A 23,660-nucleotide genomic window follows, 5' to 3' on the forward strand; every position below is an offset into this window, starting at 1 on the left:
AAGATAATCAGAATCAGAATTCACAAACGTGGAAACTTGCTTTGGTGATTCGGTGCAACATAAAACAATGAGCAATGATTATTTGTCCCACAATGGGGAAATTCCAGTGTTTATTCTCATTGTTTCAATATGATGGTTTATGGTAATATTTGTCTGTAGCAATATATCATATTTTCACATTTGTTGCTGTGCCAGGCCTAGCTGGCAGATTCTTTTGGAAAAATGTCACAACCAGCGACATTACTTGAATCTACTAAATAAGTCTTTATTTTTCAGCGTCATAGCACATAATTGCACATAAATAGCACGACCTACACAAATAGAACCTCTAGTCCCTTAACAAGTTGATGGTTAAAATACATAGAATGTGCATACAGTATTTCAGTGGGCAACAGTGGATGAATTCTACCAGTATTTTTAACAAAACTGAAGCACCAGCATCAGTAAATCTGTAATATTTTCTTTTCAATTTTCTGAATATAAAAACACTTCATAAAAAACACAAGAAATGAAACAAGACTAGAGAGAACACCGTAGATTAAGGAATTAATGAATTTCAGTGGCGTGCGGTCAAAGCAATCAAGGAAAGCAGGGATTAACCAATAAAATCTAAAATCATGTCACAACTACCAGTATATTAAAATTGGTCCGAGATATACAAATAAGCCCGTTTTCCCCGCTCTTCTGCTGCTGAAGCTCGGCTGGACGTTACAGTGTTTTTAGTGGCCACTACAGATCACGACGCAATACTGCACAGGAAGCTTTTGTTCTGCTTTTCCCGTTCGTGCTCCGCTCTCTAACATGAGCTTTTAGAACCAGAGCAGCTTCACACAGCACCACACAGCCTCAAATCATGCAGAATAAACCTGTGTGGGAATCATGGCTGTTTGCAGGTTTTACTCTCACTGAGCATGTGCAGAGAAGTGAAGCAACAAGTTTCAACAAACAGACTTAAAAAATATATTTTAGAGACGAAGTTTTTGTTTTTAGCCAAGGCTCTGTTCATGTTTCCAATGATTAGATTAGGCAGTCATTTAACAACATAGAGTGCCAATCTTTACTAAGAATGTGTGATGAATTGATCAGTGAAGTGAGCTTATTTAGGCCATTCAGCATTATTTACAGGTGGGGGAGTTTAGCTCAGTGGGATAGATGTTCGTCCTTCGATACTCACTTTTGCATCTTATTTGATGTATATTTATATTTTTTCTTCCAATTTTGTGTGCAAATGCTTTCCACTAAATATTGCTAAATAATGATGACCATCCCAAGTCTGCTTGTCCATCTATAAAAGTCACGGCACGCTACTAATGAATGTACTATTTATGTATTCATTACTTTGCCTTAAAGCTGTTTGTACATTGTATGTATTATATATCTCGGGGAATGCAGATGGAGATTAGTTATAGAGCTATAGTCTGGTTCAAAGCATCCCTTCAATGTTTTTTTGGGATTAATTCTTCTGTACATGGTCCCTGTGAAATAAAATAACAGAATTCCTTGAGCAAGAAGTTAAGCTTTGAAGTTAATATGTAAATTAAATATTCATCTAATCACCTTTACTTAACAGCATTTCTCTCACCTTGCTTATACTTACTTACCTCATGTTATGTCTGCCTTAAGTGCGCTAATGAAATACTGAAACACATTTAGCATGGCAAAGGAGAGAGCCCTTGGTGATTAGACTTAATTATTTGAAGTCTGGGCCAAACTACTTTTTTAAAGCATTAGGTTAGTGTGTTCACTGCTGCTGTGACAAACACTTACGTTCTCTTGTGTAACGGCCCTCCAGTGGCTTTGTAGGCTGCCTTCTTTTCTAACACAATGAAAGTGAAAATGTAGATTCAGTGAGAAGAAGTGTGTGCTCGACTCAAGTAGGGGAAGTTGAGAGTAATACATCATTCTTCATGTTGTATGTATCATCAGAATGATGAGTGATGTAATGGGCTCTGAAGATGGACATTATCGTGCTGATGTTGGTAGATACAGATGTGTGTTTTTTCTCTTTTCAGATGCAACAATCGGACGCAGTGTGCAGTGGTGGCTGGACCGGACGTGTTCCCCGACCCCTGTCCCGGGACGTACAAATATCTGGAGGTCCAATATGAATGCGTGCCATATAGTAAGTATCTTTTACTGAGTAAGTTTTATTGGGTGATTTTTCTGCAGTATCAGTGTGAAAAATGTGAAACTAGGGTAATGTTTGACATGGCTTATACATCGTTGCACCATACAGCAATAACAGCATTGTTAGTGGTGGTGTACCACCATTTACTGTTAACTAGTGTACAATGGTTCCGAAAAGTCATTCACAGATATTTTACAACTTTGCAATGTGTCAAACTAAATGTTCATGGCTTATCTTTCATCATCTATAAATTATTCCATTTGAGTCAACTTTTAAACTAATTTGGCAAAACACTCACTGTTGTATACAAATAATAAAATAGCTTGAAAACAATCCTGATTTTTCTTTTAAGAGGCTATTAGTTTTTTAAATGTGAATAAAGGAACAGTTTAGACATTTACATTAACACCAACCTCTCTTAATGAACTTACTTCACAAAAAAACACTGGGTTAGTGTCTAAAACCATTCACTAATGATGTTACTTCGTGGTCCACTAGTGCAGCACTCTGTAGTGAAAATAAGGGCAGTGGAGTAAAGTTGGAAGGGTACTATAATGTAAAATACATTTCTAAAATTTGATGTTTTGGGTGAATTCAAATACTTTTTAGGCCTGGTTCACTCGGAGTTCGTATGAGTGATGAAACCATACTCAGCGAGAATGTCCTCAGGAAGGATGTTGAAGAAGAATGGTTTCAAATGATGACAGATGGCCCAGTGACCTCTGACCCTGTGATAACAGTCAGTGAGGTTGTGTTCGGTCGAGCGTAATATTCGTGGGACCAGGGAGGCAACATCTACAACAACTGTGAGAATTTTCCAAAACTGAGCCAATATGGTGGATGATAGATACTTAGAGGTTGAGGGTGGTGACTTGGTTGATTTAAGAGCTCATTTTGGCCTCGGTGGTTAAACTATGTCGACACAAGGCACTGCCAAAACACAGTTTACTGTAGTGGTCTGTGTATGAAACTGCTAAATTTCATCATGTCAGTCTAGTTACATTGGTTTACTGTACAAACCATAATTATGCCTGTTTTAACCACAAGTGGGTGTTAGTTAAAACAAGTCTGTGAACATGTTCTTTCTAAAAACGATATTGTCTACACAAGCTCTTCTCTTGAAAAGTAAACACAATATTGAATGTTCAATTAAGAATCCAAATACAGGCAACAGTCCTGGGATTTTCCCTATTTTTCACAACCACTAGCTTCATAACACATGATCAAGGAAGCGCGTTTTAAATGTGTACCGTTACTAACTTACAAAGCAACAGAAATGTAACATAAAAGTCAGACTATTGGGTGCTCCTGAATATAAGCCTCACAAACAATATGTTTTTTGTATTTCTTTTTACATATATAGGCTGCACCTCTCTATTTATGTTACGTTGTATCATGAGATATTTACACAGAAAGATGGTACACAATAAGGGATCCACGTGTTGGCTTTTGACCTACGGGTGCCATGGGTCGGGTTGGAGCGGGCCAAGAATTTCTCATTACATTGCGGGTCAGGTTCTAAAATGCAGACCGCCGTACTGCATGTCCGCACTCCACATGTAGCTTGTCTAAATTCAGTTCCTCATTGGACTTGTTTCTCAGTGAGTCACTTGATTTTTCTCTGTGAGCTGATTTACCTGTGTATGTCTTCTCCACGTCTGGCTCTGCTCCTGCGCTTGTACTAAGTGAGTGAGCAAGAGAAAGGCTGGATGCTTTTGGCTCTTTTTGCTACAGATTGGCACTTCCGTTGTTATCACACTTCTGGTTGAGCGGGAACTAACAGCTAAAACATTCTATGAAGTAGATTGAATTGTGTAAAATGTCCTATGTCATATGAACAATAATGCAACAGTCTATAACCCATATGTCACTATTATTATCATTATTATTATTATTATTAACAATCAGCTTAATACCTCTTCTCGGAATCCTTTGTGAATAGTTAAAAAGGTTGCAAAAATATTTTCTTTTTTGGAAGTTTTTATCGACTTATGATAAAAACAAGATCCAGTGGGACTATTTGCTTCACGCTCATTAAGTCTCATAAATCATAGCTGCCTCCCTGACAGTTCTTGTGAGCATTTGTCTTGCACTGTCTGTATATAAAGTATAGGGCTGGCACCAAGGCCCATACAGACAGTCTTGGCGATCTCCCACACTGAAGCATTCAATTATGTGTGCCTAAACGGCTCTTGCCTGGCGTCTAGAATGACCAGAAGATTAAATAATAGGACTATCAGAGCCCGCGCTGCAGCAGATGGAAACACAACCTGATACCTGCTTAATGCCCCCACCTTCACCCTTCACACACACACACACACACACACATACCTACACACACACACACGCACGCACGCACGCACACACACACACACACACATACCTACACACACACACGCACCCACGCACGCACGCACACACACACACACACACACACACATACCTACACACACGCACGCACGCACACACACACACACACACATACCTACACACACACACGCACCCACGCACGCACGCACGCACACACACACACACATACCTACACACACGCACGCACCCACGCACGCACGCACGCACACACACACACACACACACATACCTACACACACACACGCACACACCCACGCACGCACGCACACACACACACACACACACACACACACATACCTACACACACACACACACGCACCCACGCACGCACACACACACACACACACACACAAAACACTCTTGGTCAGGCCTTGTCTTCTCTTTCACCTGAAGCTCATTTTGTTGTGCTACTTCTATTATTCCGCCTCGCAACAACTACCGGCAATTACTTAAAGAGGAGTTGTTGTGTTGCCTACCGGTAGTTACATTTGCTATAAATATAGTTATTGTTGATGCTTAAGTATGAAATGGAATAAAATATTAACAGAAATTGAAAAAAAAAAAAAAAAACAGCATCAACAACAAAAAAAGCATTTGTTTGTACTTTTAACTACACTTCATATGTCATACTACTTGCTGTAACTGAGCCAACTGAACTCTACCAAAAAAATTCTCTATTTGCATGATAAAAAAGACAAGAGTACATTTTATTTGGCGATGCTGGGCGATGTCTAATTTGGAGCGTAAAGAATCTTGGGGTTGTTTTTGGCAATAGTTTTAAATTTGACAAACCAATTGACAGTGTGGTGAGAGCGGGTTTTTATCAATTTCGTCTTTTATCTAAGGTAAAGATTTTTTTTTATTGCACCGACCTTGAAAGGATTATTCTTGCTTTCATCAGCTCAAGAATTGACTATTGCAATGCACTTTATGTTAGTGTCTCCCAGTCTGCTCTCAGCCGCATTCAACTTCTAACCAACACACCCAGACATCAGCACATAACCCCAGTTCTTTTTTCACTCCATTGAAAATTTCACTTTTTGTTTTTAAAGCCCTAAATGGGCTTCTTATCTGGCCGAGTTTCTGCCTGCTCGAAAGCCAAGCAGGCCTTTAAGGGCGACAAATCAGCTTCTGCTGGAAGTCCCCAGAGATCGAGCTTTCTCTGTCACTGGTCCCAGACTCTGGAACAAGCTTCCCCCCGACATGCGCCCCCAATATGCACACCATCACAGAATCAAGCCTTTTAAATCCAGGCTCAAAATGTATTTATTCAAACTAGCTTTTAACACTTTTTTTTTCCTACATAGTTTTATGGTTTTATATTGCCTTGATTTTTATTGTTAAGGTCTTTGGTCACCTTGAGTGTTGTGAAGGGCTCTATAAATAAAGGTTGATTGATTAACTAATTGATTGATTGATTGATTGATTGAAAAAAAAAAAAAGATCCAGAAAAACTGCTGAAATTCAAGTGGGCCTTTGACAGTGCACTTGGAGGTTCCATGAATTGGATATGTATCTGAGGGTTTAATTTAAAGATGGTTCAGAGACAAATCTAAAGTATCTGAAATCCTTAGATCTCACCTCATATTTTTACATGGCTTGTTCAAGATTTCAGAAACATCTTCATGTCAAGGGCCTTTACCCAGGCCTCATATTAAGCCCCTCAAATATTAATGAAATCAATATGCTCCAAAAGCATGTGTGAATCTGAGAACAAAATAGTTCTGGTTGCTGACATTCAAGCTGGATATTCTGATGTCTACCCAGAAGCTGTGATGCTTGACATGCAGATCAGTGCCACAGGAAATGAGGCTGTAAAACGTGAAGTGGGGCTTGGTAAAATCTAAGTTTTATGTGTGTCAATGGAAGTTATTTTTAGTATTTATTTGTTATTTTGACAGTTGCATTGATATATTCTCTTCCATTCACTCCATATAATTGCTTTATTTCAGACAGAATGTTCGATTTTACCTACAATCCCTGAATGCATTTTAGACATATAATGATTACACAATGTTTTCACTGAACAAATGGTACCATAAGCTTAGCCGACAGCAGTACGTTCCCAATAACACAAATCAAAATGCTCTTGGCAACTTACAAACAAGGTCTGTAAATAATACATTTTTGGCATCTCAAAATTAAAATGTGTATTATGATGTCACTTTAGCTGGTCTACCAAAACAATGCTGTGCCAGAAAGTCATTTGCTTTTGTTAGTTATAGTTGTTAATTTAAACATTCCCATATTCATACCTCATGCCCGAGTCTCTCCCTGTTTCTGTGGTATATTCTCCTGCTGCACTGATATCCAAATGCGCTCCGTTCACTTCTGCAAACACATTGTAAACAAATCTCAGAGTGGGTTGTAATACAGGTAATTAAATTATTCACGCTTCAGTTTTCTCAGAATTACCCCCCCCCCCCCCCCCCCAACTCCACCCCATCTTGTCTGATTTTTTTTTCTCTGAGATTTTTTGGCTTCCTCACTTTTCATCTCCCCTTCTTTGCACTGTAGGTTTTTGGCTGATTTCCAAAGGCTAAAAATCAAGCGCTCGCTCTCTTTCACTTCTGGCTCTCAGTGGTATGAGTCTGAGGCTGTCGTGTGCCAAACTAGCCGACTAGCTTTGGCAGTAATTAGCCACCTGTGTATACTTGCTCATAGCACTGCATGAAGCCTATAAATATCCATACATTATCATACTTGCGTGAAGAGCAGCGTTTCTGTTGCAGCTGTCTATACACTAATCACCAGTATTGGGTGTTAAGTGTGCATTTGCAAAACTAATCTCTATTAATATCCAAATGATCTCACTTTGTTTATCTGAGTGGCAGCCATTTTCAATGAGGTTGCTGTGTTATATTGACTTTGCCAGCAATATGAATTCTCACCATTTGTTTTAGTTCACAAACTTTCAAGAATCCATCTTGTTAGGCTCCTGATTGGTTTGCAGTCTGCACCAGTGGTTAACTGGCCAATCACATGGCAAATAGGGCGCACAGGCGGGACTAAAGCCAATCACAGAGCAGCATTGTGGTTTGGGGGGGAGTCAAAATAACCCAAACCAAAACAAACGTGGCGACACACCGACGGCTGTACTTTAGTTTTTCAAAAACATGCACACAATGGCGGTTTATATATTCGTGGATGAGAAAGAGGACTGTACTTTTCTGAACACAGGATTTAACACAATTTATATTTTTCTGCTTCTTCCCCTGTTGTGACACTGCAACCAATCAGCGTGAAGCATTTCTTTTACGTCCGTACACCTTTTGGCAAGAGCCTTCCCTGATTGATTCATGTGAAAAACTCAATTGTGCGTTATATCTGACAACTTGAAAACAAAAAAGATCAACTTCTTTAGATAAATTGTCATAATCATAAAAGACTATATCATACTATTATTAATTAATAGGATGATAATAGGAGAACAGTTTTTTTTAGATGTATCAATTCCCTCATCATCACTGAGCACACCCTGGACAACTGTCTGGAAGCAATTAGCCTACTACCACATTTAGTGTAATAATCACCTAGCCAGTGATATGTTATGCAATACTCATGCTAGCCATTTTAGACAACAGGACTTGGCTTGGTGGGAAAGCTAATTAAAAGATAAAAATCACCTCCTTGTCCGTCCAATTAAAGTCGTCTGTCAGATCTCATCCTGGAATAACTTTATCAGAGCGATATGAAAAGACAGTGTTTACATGCACGTGCAGGAGAGCGGCGGTGCAGTGACTCTTAATGTTGTGCCTGTGTCTTCCCATATGCAAGCAGCCAGAGGAAAGATGGACACGAATCAACTAGACAGAAGGAGAGAGACAAGGCGAGGAAGTAAAGGCAGTCAGAACAAACGTTGGAACCAAGATAGGGAGAGAAATGGGTTAGACAAGGCTAGCAGACGAGGGGCAGAAAGCAGGAATTAACTGATAAAAGACAGTGAGAGGTGGACAGGGTTTAAAGGATTGGAATGGGGGTGGGGAGATACTGAATGGACATTATTGGAAGCATAGAAAAACGCAGGAAAGAAGTAAGAAATACAGTATGAGCTATTCTTTTAGTATATAGAGCTGTATAATAGAAAATCTCACTGATGTAAAACCATTTGGAGGATTTAAAAAAAATATTGATAATGTGCAAATGTGGTGCCTGACTAATTTACTGCCCTTAATATTATTTATAGTAATTTGTCTTATCTTTACTGGTGAATACAGTCTGAACGTAGCACATTTGTTGGATCTCTCTTAATTGTGAATGCTACTTTATTAAGCTATGAGCCAAGTCGCAAGCATATATAGGCTTCATAGGTGTTAACATGAAAAAACAACGTATTAACATCCCTTTGTTACATTTTGTGTAGTACAACCATAAGCGATAAACTTTCTTCATATTTTCCTTCTCGTTACCTTTTATTTTTTTGTACATCCATATATGAAAATGATTAATATTTTTTTCATCCTTGTTATTTATTTACTGTAATTTATTTATTTATATATATTTTTGGAAGGACCTCCCTACTCCCTTTGAGCTCCACTCTATTGTATCTTTTCATTGTTCTTTTATTTGGAATGTATTGTTTACAGTTCTTTGATTTGATATTGCTCAAATAAATAAGCTAAACTAAAAACTAAACTAAAGCGCTGAATGGAGTAATGACTACAGGGGATGTGGAAATGTATTCAATATATGACCTTGGGCTTTGGGTGCCTGAGCTGATTGGAAAATGTGAGATCAGAGATAATAGCTGTCGCCACTTACAGTCTGAAACATGCATGAGCGTACACACATCCTACACACAAACTACACAGAGCAGAGTCACTTCTCCTGGACCAGTACCTCTCTAATAAAGCATACGTTTTCAATAAAAATGCTAATTATCTTTATACCGAGGCACAGTCAGGTTAATGTCGCTTCTGTAAAAGGATAGGGATTTTCTAGGTGTAAAATCAGGTGTTCTCACTGCAAAAAAGTATGTGTTTTTGCTCTGCTTAGATTAAACAAGGGGATTTCTATAGGGCAAAGCTTACAATTGAAAAATGTGTGGGTTTGCGGAATACAAAACATCCCACTTCTTTGGAGAAATCAATATGATAATAAAAATGACAAAACGGCAGAGAGTAGATTTCGACAATGCCTTCTTTACCTCATCCATATTTGTTTTATTGCTAATCTCAGCAAGAACAAGCCGGAAACCGACACAGAGTATTCCTCACTCAATGAACTCCTCTCAATAACCTTGAAAAAACCTTGAGGTACCAAAACAACAGCATGGTTTTCCTGATTGCCATAAAAAGCAGATATGGGTGATTTATGGAGGGGATTAAAGCGAACTGTGGAGGCATCATGTAATCCAGCGAAACAACAAGTAACAATACAGATCGTATGACATTTGTTTGACATTTAGAGTGCCATTTGATAACACTTGTTGCTGACACACTGTCCATTTTGAATCTATTAATTGTTTGAAAACCTTAACTGTTGAACTGTCCTTGTTGTTGCCTTTCAAAGATGAGACCCTAGAATACGCCCTGGAGCAGTTATCTTTCACATGTTCAGGCAGCAACTCCTTTTGGACAAAGTCGAACATTGAAAATGTTTAAATATCTAGACAAAACAAGCAAGTTGATATAATGCTGGACTAGAATAGACAAGACTATTTATGTGAACATGTTTTTTGCCTGGTCCTAATGAGATTGGCATCGCACCTAGATTTTTTCCTGTGGCAGTTTCCCTTTCATATGATTGAACTTGCATGTGTCCACAAGGGGGAAACCTCGATGTTGACCCATGACACACGCACGCACGCACACGCGCGCGCGCGCACACACACACACACACACACACACACACAAGCATCTGTCCTTGTTTTAGCTTTAACACGATCTTCTCCAGTGATTGCTTATTTATCGGGAGTTGTGCACAGCCACACCAGTTAGCATGCATTTTTTATGAGCTCCGCATTTAATGGTGGCTTGTCTGTTTTGTGTATGTCCCTTCTCTGTGTGGTTTACATGCATGTGGTTTGCTGGCAGTTTTAGCTTTAAGATGTTTAAGAATTTATGCACATACCACTCAAAACTAGTGCAGTGGTGCTAAATATAAACGCCCGGAAGTTTTTCCCAAATGTTTTTCCCTTTGAGGACTCGGCTTACATCCTTTTGATCCTCACTACCTCCTCTCCTCGGCTCCTCTCTCCTCAGCTCCTCTCTCCTCGGCTCCTCTCTCCTCTTCTCTAGGGACCGGTTCCATTCAGCAGTTCTCTAACGGTCTTGAAAGACACAAGGGCAGTGCCTGTAGGATTAGATTTCTGCCGTGTTCACATTCCATCCAGATCCCCGGGGAGAGAGGTGGAATGGAATTTATTTTATACGCCACCAGAAAGTGTGCCATTTTGATAACGGCACGCGACGTCGGGGCTCAAAGGATAATGGTTTAGATATGATAGCGAGGAGACAAAGTGGTGGACAGGTGGATCCACTGTGCACAGATGCTTGTAGACATTCAGAGGAAAATTGACAAGCATAAAAGGGTATCTCACCTTTGGAAAATAATTTAAATGTGGCAATTTTGACTTCATGTCCATGTTCAGTGTAGCAAAGTTGATTTGATATGATCTGATGAGCCACCAAATCAAGTCAGTTTCTATAGAAATTGTGCAGAATGTTATCTATTTGAAATAATCCCTTTGTTGTTTGAGCCCGTAACATAAGGTTTGTGTCGGAAAATAAAAGGGTTATCATCCCACTTATTTTTTCAGGCAAAGCTGCACAGAAATATGCACCTCAATATGTGGTTAGAAATGTAAAATTTAATTTAAGTATATCTTTATCCCAAATGAGTACTTCTTGTGTCTATTATTGGTAATATTACACTTGATTAGCCAGCTAATGTTTCATGAGTGATCAGCGAATCTACAGGTGTTATTTGGTCATGCTCCAAATTCTTGTGTGCTGTATGGTACCGTCTGTACAAGAAATAACAACTCTCCCACTTAAAAACAATCTTTCAAACTGACTGGTATAAAATAAATAGCTTTCCTTTTATTGCTGATGCATTGTCCCTTGACTGTGGTTACATTTGTCTAGCATGTTGCTCTGAACCAGTTTTGCTTTCTCCTCTCACCCGTATCTGTTGCCCTGTGTGTGTGTGTGTGTGTGTGTGTGTGTGTGTGTGTGGGTGTGTGCGCCACATATGTGCAATGCATTTGTGTCAGCACCCCTCCACCCCCCATTTGCTGTGCACACTTCTCCGACGCTTATGTAACCCTATTACCAATCACACACAGAAAGCATCCTGGCTCGCTCACAAGGTTAGGATGAAATATGAGTATGATTATAAAGATCTGAGATTGTATTATCATGATTTCCTTATTATTGCATCATTAATCTATTTTTGTCTTGCCTCTTTTTTTCTCTTCTTTGCATATTCAATGTTCCGTCTATGGCTCGAGCAGAAGTAGAACAAAAGGGTAAGTCTGTTACACACATGCTTACACAAACGCACACACGTATGCGCTCCAAGGCAGGGTGTGGTGTCACTTTTTGATGCTAGCGCCTCTCTCAAAGAGTCTGATGCTATATTAAGACCTCGATCTCTAGCTATGTTACCAATTCGGAAACAGTTCTATATTTTGATACGGTGTCACTAGTGATATATTGTTTGAGCCAATTACAGCTAATATATTGTTGTTAAACAGAAAATCATTTTCCAAAACTGATTTTTAAAGACGTTTTTTTAAATTATTTTATTTAATGTTTAATTACAATGCTGTCATTGACATTCCTCCACAGACTTTTTTAAATGACAGAATAAAAAAAAAATTGTTGTTATTGTTATATAAATCAGACACAGTAATCAAACCAGTCAAAGGCCAATGAGGTACTTGACAGCTCAGAAAGAGAGGTGACCAGATCTCAAAAGGCCTTGATGACCCAAGGTGTAAGAGTGAAAGTAGCAGTCCCGTACACAAGTGCAGGACAGGTTTCAGTTAAAACTCCTCCCTTTGGGGGCAGAGCCAATTTGATCTCAGGACAGTATAAATGCTAGCAGCTCAAACCATCAGATTGAAAATTGCTTTCGCATGGAAGTATTATATGAAATATTGTCAAGAGGACTACTTTTGAAACCTATTCTACAACATCACTAGAGTAGTGATGAACGTGCATTGATTCCACCAGAGAGTTGTGAGATTCTCAGTGTAGTTAGTCATACATGTCAAATTAATAGCGTTAGCAATACTATCAGTGTACATTCACGTCAAATACACCCATTAGTGTAAAAATCATTAATGGCTACAAGTCTTTCTATGGCATTGCGTTGGAAGTCATTTAACAGCCTCTCTGAGCCAATGACTGCAGAATTGCACTGACATTTAATATCCCAGCCATTCTATGTGATGAGAAAATTATTCTGGTGCCGTGAAAACCCAATTCTTTTCCTATCAATATTCACAGCCCTCTGCATTTGACGTTATTGAGCAGAATGGGAAAACCACAGCGCACATCTGGTCTTTGTATGCGACAACATTCCAGTCAAATTACAAAGGTCCCTACCACAAGGTCCCTACGCCGAATTTACTGCATCTCCCACATCACACATAAAACATGACCCCGGTATTCCATGATGGGGCGCGGAGCAGGGAGTGGGGGATGACTTATCGCAACAATTGCAGAAACAGCAGGCGATAAAAGATGTGTGGTTCATTCAGTCGTTTCTGACAGGAATAGAATAGGAAGAAAGAGTTTGTCGCCTAATGAGGAGCTTTGGAGAGGGAGAGAAGGGAGAACAGAGAACAAAATGTGCCATTCCTCTCCTCTGCTTTTCACTGTAAGAGCAGGGCATAATCTGTTAAATAGACAGCGTGCTGTTGCTATGCCTGAGAATGACAGTGACTTTGCTGGGATCATAACACAGTAACTCATCCTGCCATTGTCACGCACTGGTGGTTAACATCTGGGTAAAAGGAGCAGTGTTAATATTAGTTTTATAAGTGAAAAAAAATGCATTTGTAGTATTATTTAAACTGTGTACTGGTAATTAAATATTATTACAAATTAGATCAAGAAACATTTCTCAAACTGTGATACTTCCGGAGTTTTGGTTTAATTTTGAGACAAATCTATTCATGTTTTGTCAACCTTTGCGTTAATCATAATTTATAACTATATTAGCCTTGGTTTAGTCTCACATTAGACCAGATTTAGTCCATGTTTATGTAATTTAGGTAAGATCAAATCCAGGGTTAGCTCTGTTGATACTTGAAAAGCCTAATATTTTTTTATGTGAAATGTTTGAGAACTACTGGACTAAAGAATCAATTTTAATTGTCCCAGGTTTGTTAGTTGTTATAAAAATAATAATGTTATAATTTTTCAAATAAAATGTATAGTATTTTAAACACACCTATATCTTACAGTAAAAATATATGCTTTGTAGGTCATTTTAAATGCTATGCAGGTGAAGTTTCAAAGACTGCGAAGACTAGAATGTAGGTTGCAGATTATAGTATATTGTGTCTGTAATGTACTGGTAGCACAATTAGAAGAGACTAAATTTAGCAACTGTAGTAAATCCTTATTTAGTGGAGATGGTTCAAAAGAGCTCACAAGAGTTGCCACAAGATTGTGCACAGATGAGGAAAATAGTCTTGTGAGAGTAGTTAAAAAAAGCAGTGTTAGAAAAATATCAAATCAAATAAATCAAAAGTTGTGAGGTCAAAGTATCAAAATCTCATCCCGTCGTGGGAATTCTGTCTCTTCCCATCCCTGTTATTAAGTGTTGATGGGATAGAAGAGTTTAATGTGTTTCACCAATTTGAAGCTGTCCCTTTTCTCTTTGCTGTAGTCTTTCTCTGCCCTGGGATCCTGCGTGGAGTCTATCAGAGTGAGCACCTCTTTGAGTCGGACCACCAGTCTGGAGCGTGGTGCAAAGACCCTCTCCAGGCCTCCGACAAGATATACTACATGCCCTGGACGCCGTACCGCACCGATACGCTCACCGAATATTCTTCTAAAGAGGATTTCATAGCAGGACGCCCCACCACAACTTACAAACTGCCCCATCGCGTTGACGGGACTGGTTTTGTGGTTTACGATGGGGCGCTTTTTTTCAACAAGGAGCGCACAAGAAACATTGTAAAGTTCGACTTGCGCACACGTATCAAAAGTGGAGAGGCTATAATCGCTAACGCTAACTATCACGACACCTCACCGTACCGTTGGGGGGGCAAGTCGGACATCGACCTAGCCGTGGATGAGAATGGCTTATGGGTGATTTATGCGACGGAGCAAAATAATGGACGTATTGTAGTAAGCCAGCTCAATCCATATACGTTAAGAATAGAAGGGTCTTGGGACACAAACTATGACAAACGCTCGGCTTCCAATGCGTTCATGATCTGCGGGGTGCTGTATGTGGTGAAAACAGTTTATGAAGACGACGATAATGAAGGGACAGGGAACAAGATCGACTACATGTACAATACAGACAAGAGCAAAGAAATGACAATCAATATCCCTTTCCCAAACTCCTACCAATACATCGCTGCAGTGGATTACAACCCCAGAGACAACCTGCTCTATGTGTGGAATAACTACCACGTGGTCAAGTACTCCCTGGACTTTGGCAACAACGGTAAGCAAGTACATAGGTTTCTTATTTGACCAGCAAGTTAAGCATTAAATATTAGATGTTTTCTAGTTTGTCTAGTTGTGTTTCATATACAGGCCGTCAACTTTGTTTTACATTTCAACCAAGTATATTAATGGTTATCCATTCATACCATGTATATATACTTGAAAACTTGAAAGACAGCTTTCTAAAGTTTGAAAAATGTCCTTTTGTCTTGCACCACATCTCTTTATGCTGCATATCTCAGTATCAGTATCTTAGTTCTCTCACTGTCTTTAATGCATTACAGTGAATATGAAAGTAGATGCCCCTAGCCTTTCCTGCACTATCTTCATTTTCTCTTCTGCTTAACCAATCATAATGTACATTCTGTGTGGAGCCAGGAAGAACACATAATGTATTTTACACTGGACACAGCGTGAAACATGAAACACATGTTCAACTTCAGTTGGACTCGTTCAGTTGTGAGTATTCACTTGAGATTGGACCCTTGAATTAACAGTTTCTTATTATTTAAATTTTACTGACCCTAAAAAGTGTGTTAACTATTATAACGACATTCAATACACATTCACAACTGGTTAGCATATACACTTAAGTAATTCTTTACCCATAATGACAAAAACCTCCACCACTAAAAGAAGATTGATGGCCATGTTTGGATGAGCTTTTCACTTTAGCATCTGGAATTCATCTTGTTCTGAGCATTGTTTGCACTGGCCTTCACTGTAGCAACTTACTGCAAGGCAACGAAATATCCAAATATTTACAACATCTCAGCCATAATGGGCTCAAAATGATTTTCTATTTGTTTTGTGGGCAGGAACGCAAAAAAAGTTATGCTTAAGTTGCTTTGTGTCTGTGCAACATAGCCAGTAATTAGACTGGGTTTGCTAATACTAACTTCCTTTTTGTGGTTGTAATATGTCAGCCTAATGTTTACAGCCTTCTCGAGGGGCACAAACACAATGCACATTCACTACTGCTGACAGGCTCGAGAGCATCAAAATATATAATCCAATTCTAACTATAAGTGAAGGTTGCAGCACTAATCTCCCTGGCCAGAGTTCTTTTGAACCAAAATTGAAATTAATACCAACCAAAGGCTTTTATTTAGACCTTTTTGAAATAACTACCTTAATTGCCCTAATGTTGGCAAACCCTATATATGGCTTATAAAAATAATTTATATCCATCCATTCATCTTCTTCCACTAATTCGGGGCCGGGTCGCAGGGGCAGCAGGGACTCCCAGACTCCCCACTCCCCAAACACTTCCTCCAACTCCTCCGGTAGGATCCCGAGACGTTCCCTGGCCAGCAGAGAGACATAGTCCCTCCAGCGTGTCCTAGGGCTTCCCCAAGGCCTCTTCCTGGTAGGACATGCTCGAAACACCTCCCCAGGGAGGCGCCCAGGAGGCATCCGGAACAGATGCCCGAGCCACCTCAGCTGGCTCCTACTCTGAGCTCCCCCCGTGTGGCCGAGCTCCTCACCCTATCTCTAAGGGAGCTCCCAGCCACGCTGCGGAGGAAACTCATTTCGACTGCTTTTATCCGCGATCTTGTCCTTTCGGTCATTACCCAAAGCTCATGACCATAGGTGAGAGTAGGAATGTAGATTGACCGGTAAATCTAGAGCTTTGTCTTTCGACTCAGCTCCTTCTTTACCACAACAGTCCGATGCAGCGACCGCATCACTGCAGACGCTGCACCGATCCGCCTGTAGGTCTCAAGTTCCATCCTTCTCTCACTCGTGAATAAGACCCCGAGATACTTGAACTCGTCCACTTGGGGCAAGGACTCACCACCCACCCAGAGGGGGCCAGCCAGCCACCTTTTTCCAGGTGAGAACCATGGCCACGGATTTGGAGGTGCTGATTCTCATCCCAGCAGCTTCACACTCGGCTGCAAACCGTCCCAGTGCATGTTGCAGGTCTGAGTTTTTTTACTTACTGCTGGTAATGTGAACACAGCTCCTGCTCCGGTCATACACGGCCCGGACAGCCATGAGCAAAGGGCCCCTGGCCCCATACTCCCGGAGTACCCCCCGAAGGACACACCAAGGGACACGATCAAAAGTCTTCTCCAGATCCACAAAGCACATGTGGACTGGTTGGGCAAAACACTCCTGAATCTGAGGTTCGACTATCGGTCGGATTCTCCTCTCCAGTACCCTGGTACAGAGTACGCTGGTACAGACCTTACCAGGGAGGCTGAGGAATGTGACCCCTCTGTAGTTGGAACACACGCTCCGGTCCCCCTTCTTGAACGGAGGGACCACCATCCTGCCTGTCCAGAGACACTGTCCCCGACCGCCACGCAATTTTGCAGAGACGTGTCAGCCAAGACAGTCCTACAGCATCCAAAGACTTTAGGTAGTCAGGGTAGATCTCATCCATGGGTGATGGACAAGTCAGCCTCCGAGTCCTCAGTCTCTGCTTCCTCTTCGGAAGACGTGACAGGGGGATTAAGGAGGTCCTCAAAGTATTCCTTCCACTGTCTGACGACATCCCCAGTTGAGGTCAGCAGGTCTCATCAGCACCATAAACGGTGAAGCACTGCTTCCCCCTCCTGAGTCGCAGGACAAGCCAAGTCCTACAAGCCAAAGAGGCCTGATAGGCCTCCTTCTTCAGCCTGACTGCATCCCTTACTTCCGGTGTCCACCACCGGGTTCGGGGATTTCCGCCGTGACAGGCACCTGAAACCTTGCGACCACAGCTCCGAGCAGCCCCATTGACAATGGAGGTCTACAAAATGGTCCACTCGGACTCAATGTCCCCAACGTCCCCCGGGACATGGGAGAAGCTCTCCCGGAGGTTTGAGTTGAAGACCCTGCTGGCAGAGGGCTCAGCAAGACGTTCCCAACAGACCCTCACAATGCGCTTGGGTCTGCCAAGTCTGTCCAGCTACCTCCTCCGCCAGCTCTGCCCCGCTCTTCACCCGAGTGTCCAAGACACACGGTCAGAACACTACAAATAAAGTCGATCATTGATCTCCGTCCTAGGCTGTCCTGGTGCCACGTGCATTGATGAACACCCTTGTGCTTAAACATGTCATAATAAATCTTTATGTATATAGGGCTTTTCCGAACAGTTCCAAAGCTCTTTACACAATACAGATCAAGATAGTAATGTAAAAATCTGATACAAAAACTACTGCACAATGTTAAATGCTTTTTAAATAAAATGTTTTCAAAAGCTTCTTAAAAATCAAAAGGCAATTAATTTGCCTAATGTCAAGGGGGAGAGCGTTCTAGCTTTAGGGGGTACACACAGAAAAGGAGCAGTCTCCTTTAGTGACCCGTTGAGTCTTGGGGACAACCAAGAGGGCTCCATCCCCAGAGATGTTATGAATTTAAAAGCAAGTAACAACATTTTTAAATCTATTTGAAATTTTACAGGTACAATGCAGGGACTTAAGAATCAGGGTAATATGCTCAATGTGTGTACACCAGTGAGAAGACAGGCAACATTCTGTAAAATTTTGAGATTGTTTGATACCTACATATTGTGCATCATGATAATGGAAACTGGAATGGATAAAATCACAAATAACTTTTTGTAGATTTAAAGGAGATTAGACCAATTTAATTTTAGAAATTACTTTAAGATGAAAAAAAAAACAGTATCAAACCACACAGTCTTCAAACAGCACACCAAGATTTATGGCTGTAGACTTGATATTAAAAGCCAGGTCCCTAATATCAACACTTAGCTCATTTTCCCGTTCTGGAGTTCCAATCAGAATGATCTCAGTTCTTGTATGTAAGAAGGTGTGGGTGGCAGCAAAAGAGTGAGGTTTAATGTGCTGATTGGCATGTAAGTTTGGTGTTGTCAGCGTAGAAGTGATAAGACACATTGTGGGAATGGAATAATTGTCCAAGTGGATTCATATAGCTACAAAATAAAAGTGGTCCTAAAGCTGAGCCTTGGAGGACAACATACTTAAGGTTGGAAAGTGTCTATTATTAAAAGTCACATAAAATGAGTGATTTAAGATATATGATTTAAAAAGTAAAAGATCAGTACCTTTGATACTGACCCAATTTTCAAGGCGATCAAGGAGAATATCATACTTGATGGTATCAAAAGCAGCATTTATCAAAAGCAGCATTAAGATCAAGAAGAATTAAAATAGATGATTTACCGGAGTAAGCCGACATGAATAAATCATTAGAAACTTTAATAAGGGCAATAATAGATCATAAACTGCATATTAACACCCTTTTATAAATGACCCTGAAAGGGACTATTATCTGCCACATATCTGAAACTACTTAACACAAAAATATTTGCTAATTGATATTTAAAAATAAAACATACTTAGGGGCCAGCTAGTTGCAGGGTTAGTATATTGTTTATAGTAAAAATACTACAAAAGGTGCTGATTAACTGTAAAAATGAAGAAAGAAAAAAAAAGGAACAAAAAGCTTGTTGTAAACGTTCAAATAATGTTTAAGGGGACATTTATGACAATTCACATTTGTCTGATTGTCAGACCTCAACTAATATGTTTAAAAACATGTTTTAACACATTTCTGTTGGATTGACATAAAATTGTCGGACCACCATTATACGGATACTCCAAATAAAATGTAGATATTCATTTGTGTCAATATCGCCTATGTGTGATGTTATTCAAAACACTAGAAGAACCATTACCATAAGGAAAATGACTAGCTTTAAATATCTTTTCAGCGTTTATAAGTTCTGTTGATGCGAGTAGTTTTCCGTCCTCCTGAGTGAAGCACAGGTCTGGGGAGCAGTTGGCTTGCATCCTCGCTCTCGGTTGGAAATGCCTGATACCCCGGGAGCCTGCAGGCCTATTTTCTTTGGTAATTGCCTCTCAGCACCTCTCCAATGGAGTGGTCAGCACTGTCTGGCCGGGGCTTATTAAATGATGTCCGAATTAACACATGCTCTTACATGCAGTTAGGAGGTGCGCTTACAAGACATTACAGGTTGGAGCGCGGTGCTAAACTTTATTTCCACCGATCAGAAGATGTGTTTCCTGAGTGTGCTAATGTACTTAGGTTCTACAAGAGGTCGGTCTTTGTCTATTCATGAGTATGCGTATGTGTTTATTGCCCCCAAAGTGTGATCAGTCTCATAATAGAGCGCTGGCCGGCTGTCTCGGGAGGCTTTAAAGACCAAATCAATGGGGATTCAATGTGGAGAATGACCTCCAGTGCACAGCAACAAGCCAGACTGCTGACCAGGGGAAGATAAATACATACAATCGATGCAGGCCTGGCTTCTTTACTCTCCCAACTCGCCGCGCTCCCTCACTCAATAAAGACAAGGAATAAATTAACTACCTCAACTGCATGATTTTCTCATTATTTAGAAAGTGAGGCGACAAGGCACTTTAAGTTTAGTTCTTTGGCGTTTTTCTGACCTGATTTTCTTCCTCCAAGATTCCCTAAAGAGTAGAATTAATTAACACGCGTTAATGAGTGTATTGGCAAGAACCTAATAATATAAACTTGTCTGATATGAACATAGTATTCACCTATATGAGTGCCTAACTCATACATTATTTTATTTTTGTGATAATTTTGTGTAAAAATAAATCTGTTGTGTTAATCTATGTACGTAACTTTAACTGCGTTTACGACACTTAACATGTGTCATGATAGAGGTGCCATTGCATTTTAAGATTTCCTTCTTAAAAGTGCTGTACCCAATAAATTGTTGTATTAAAGTAAAATCTGTTTCGCTCCAGGACAGATATATTGTAAAAGTCGCTTTTAGAGTCAAAATGAGACTACTGAGTGCATTCTTCATCAAATTATAGAGCATTTTATTCTCAGCAAAGCAGGTGGTGCACCGCGAACATGCCAATGTTTTTTAGCTTTACCGTGATGGAAAAACTCGCTCGCTCGCCTCTAAAAGTTTTGAAAAGCGCTTATAAACTCATCGCAGTGAATAATTTGGATACCAGGAAAGAGTTTGAAAAGTAAGGAATAAGTTTGGACCACTGCAACCAGTTTAAAATGAACTAGTTATGTTTTTAAGACGGTAAAAATCAGATACAGCGCCTTTATGAATATGTTTCCATTCATACACCTCAAAGGCTTTTCAGTTTCAAGGCTACCTGCAATGATTTCAGGTTTAAAAAGAAGGTGAAGTTGGATTTTTGACATCAGTATCATTAGAACGAGAAAATCTGACAAAAAAAAGCCTACAGCAATATTCAGTATTATTGCGTTTTTAGACATTATATTGAGTATATTTTTCTGATTTCTGCATCCGCTTTATGGAAAGAGGCCAAGAGAAACAATGTGTTCCAAAGGCATCACTGATTACTGATACTGTAATGTGAACACAGCTTATGTTCTCCCCGTATGGACTTCATAAAGATACAAAATGAGACAGGAAGTGGGCCATGTGGGGAACGCAGTGCTGTGGACCAAACATAATTGGGAGAGAAGTCAGAGAGAACCAATTAGACTATTTTGGTTTCGGAACACAAAGGCCTGTTCCTTTATGTAACAATGTACTGTAAAAAACATACTGTTACTAGAGGTGGTAGAAGACATCAATTTCCTTTAGGAGCTTTCTCATTTGGGGTTGTCCGTGCCTAGTTTTTAATCAATTGAATTTATGTATGGATATATTCTGCAATTTAGTTTAGAGTACTAAGTCCTAAAGGAAACGCAATTAATGGTACAATTTAGAAATAAAGATCCTTCTTCCAACTATATATCTGTATATTATCCCAATAACATTATTCAGACAGTATTTTTGCACTCCATCGGAAATTGCTTGCGTACATTTTTAGTGACTTTTATGTATCTCAAAACATTCATACCTCCAAAATAACCGATAATTTTTTCTCTCCGCTTTACATCGACTTAGTTTAAATAATAATATCCACTTTCTGTCCAAGAGTATTGAATTGGCAATTGAGTTTTTCTTAGCAGCAAACGATACGTCATTTAAGCTCCTCAATCAGCTGAACATAATCTTTCTAGAATTCCCATCTTTTCATGCGTTACTCCTTTCCACACATATTGTCCTCCACATCTGCTGCGTTGTCTATTAAATTCCCGATTCCTTTCTCTCCTTACACAAACACATGGCACTGACAATGGCAGGAATCCCAAAGTTTCCCCTTCCCTTCTCGTGTGTCATTCTTTTCGGGTCAGCTGCTTTATCCGTTGCCCAATCTCTCAGCCCTGTTTAAAAGCTCTACCCACTATTCTCCCACATCACACACAATGGCCCCGCTGTATAAACGCATTTGTAATTTATTTGGTAGCGCCTGCTGCCTGGGCTTGTTCCTCACGCTCTGCACACTGTCTTCTAACATGCGTGTATTATAAAAGCAAGATGCAAGGCTGAATAATTTATCACCTACGCCCGCTCGCTCTGCATCGCCAAACTTTGTCAAAGTCTTTCAAAATGATTCATGTTCCAGCATCTTCTACAAAGAAAAGGGGAAAAAAACATTGCGTATTTGTTGGTGACTGTAAATAAATTCAGAGTATGCATGCCTGTTTAATGTTTCAAATGTTACTTAAAAGTGAATTGTAGAATAGTTATTGTCTTGGTATTAAATTGGAATATAAGTTTTAGTTGTTTACTGTTCTTTTTCAGCACTCTAAACTTTTCAGCAAATAATGACTTCACCCCAGTCTATTTTATTAATTCCCATTGACCCATTGCTTCTTCCACTTTGCTTACACAACATGTTTGTGTTCGGTGCGCTCTCTTTATTATCATGGCTTTTATTTTTATGGAGTGTTTGTTCAAACTGTTTATTGTATAATTTTGGAAGACACTGCGTCGGTAAACTCCATAAAATCTCTTCCGTCGTAAACAGTCACTCAACTGTTACGCTGTTGTTCACTGTCAGCCGATACAGTGCCAGAAGTCATATCTCCCATCTTAATAGCAGTGTAATCAGTGATTGGCTTTGCACAAATGCACGTCTAGCGGGCTGACCTCCGCTTGCCTCTCTGCCCACTCTGTCAGTTTAAGGAAATTTAGAGCTTCACCCTTGAACCCTTAATGGCCCGAATCACAGAGTCCCATTTCCTGAAGGAAGTCAAGCATAGAGTATGCATTGTTTTAACCCTCAGTCTTTCTACCTGTTTACTCCATCCTCGTCCCCCTCCCCTTGTCTTGGCACCAGGCTGCAATCAAGCAACATGACAGGAAATGCTCCAAATGAGCCAAAGGGCTTAATGGTTCGGAGTGGAGACCCTCTTCCCCCAGAACACTGATTGTACGAGGCTTCTGCACACTTCCACATTACCACAGCAGGAGTCTGTTTATTGGAAAAGTCCTTGATAGAGAAAGCAAACACAGATGTATCATTTAGGATAGTACTAATTTTACATTTTGAAGCATTTTGTACAATTGTTGAGAAAAGGGAGCCACCGGTAACAGTAATAGAACTCTCTTTCCCACTCAGCTTCTTTTTTTTTAACAAGAAATTCCAGGAATAAAGATTATTTTACCGATAAATGTGACTCTTCAGGTCACAATATAATGGTTACAGCAACAAAAATAATAATCGTGACCA

General features: G+C 40.0%; 1 protein-coding gene across 18 annotated transcripts in view; it reads left to right on the forward strand.

Moving 5' to 3' along the window:
• Positions 1 to 23,660, forward strand: part of adgrl3.1 (adhesion G protein-coupled receptor L3.1) — a 146,871-nt gene that overhangs the window by 69,811 nt on the left and 53,400 nt on the right. For 12 of the 18 annotated variants that reach the window (XM_072463200.1, XM_072463203.1, XM_072463207.1 and 9 more), the window contains 3 exons: positions 2,013 to 2,122; positions 11,946 to 11,969; positions 14,345 to 15,133. In XM_072463200.1, coding sequence (XP_072319301.1) covers positions 2,013 to 2,122; positions 11,946 to 11,969; positions 14,345 to 15,133 — 923 coding nt within the window. The remainder of the gene's footprint in view (positions 1 to 2,012; positions 2,123 to 11,945; positions 11,970 to 14,344; positions 15,134 to 23,660) is intronic. The other 6 variants (XM_072463202.1, XM_072463211.1, XM_072463216.1 and 3 more) reach the window with 1 other exon arrangement.

Source organism: Eucyclogobius newberryi, unplaced genomic scaffold (genome assembly GCF_026437365.1).
Source record: "Eucyclogobius newberryi isolate DKJ021-1_F unplaced genomic scaffold, fEucNew1.0.hap1 SCAF_4, whole genome shotgun sequence".
NCBI classification, from domain to species: domain Eukaryota; kingdom Metazoa; phylum Chordata; class Actinopteri; order Gobiiformes; family Gobiidae; genus Eucyclogobius; species Eucyclogobius newberryi.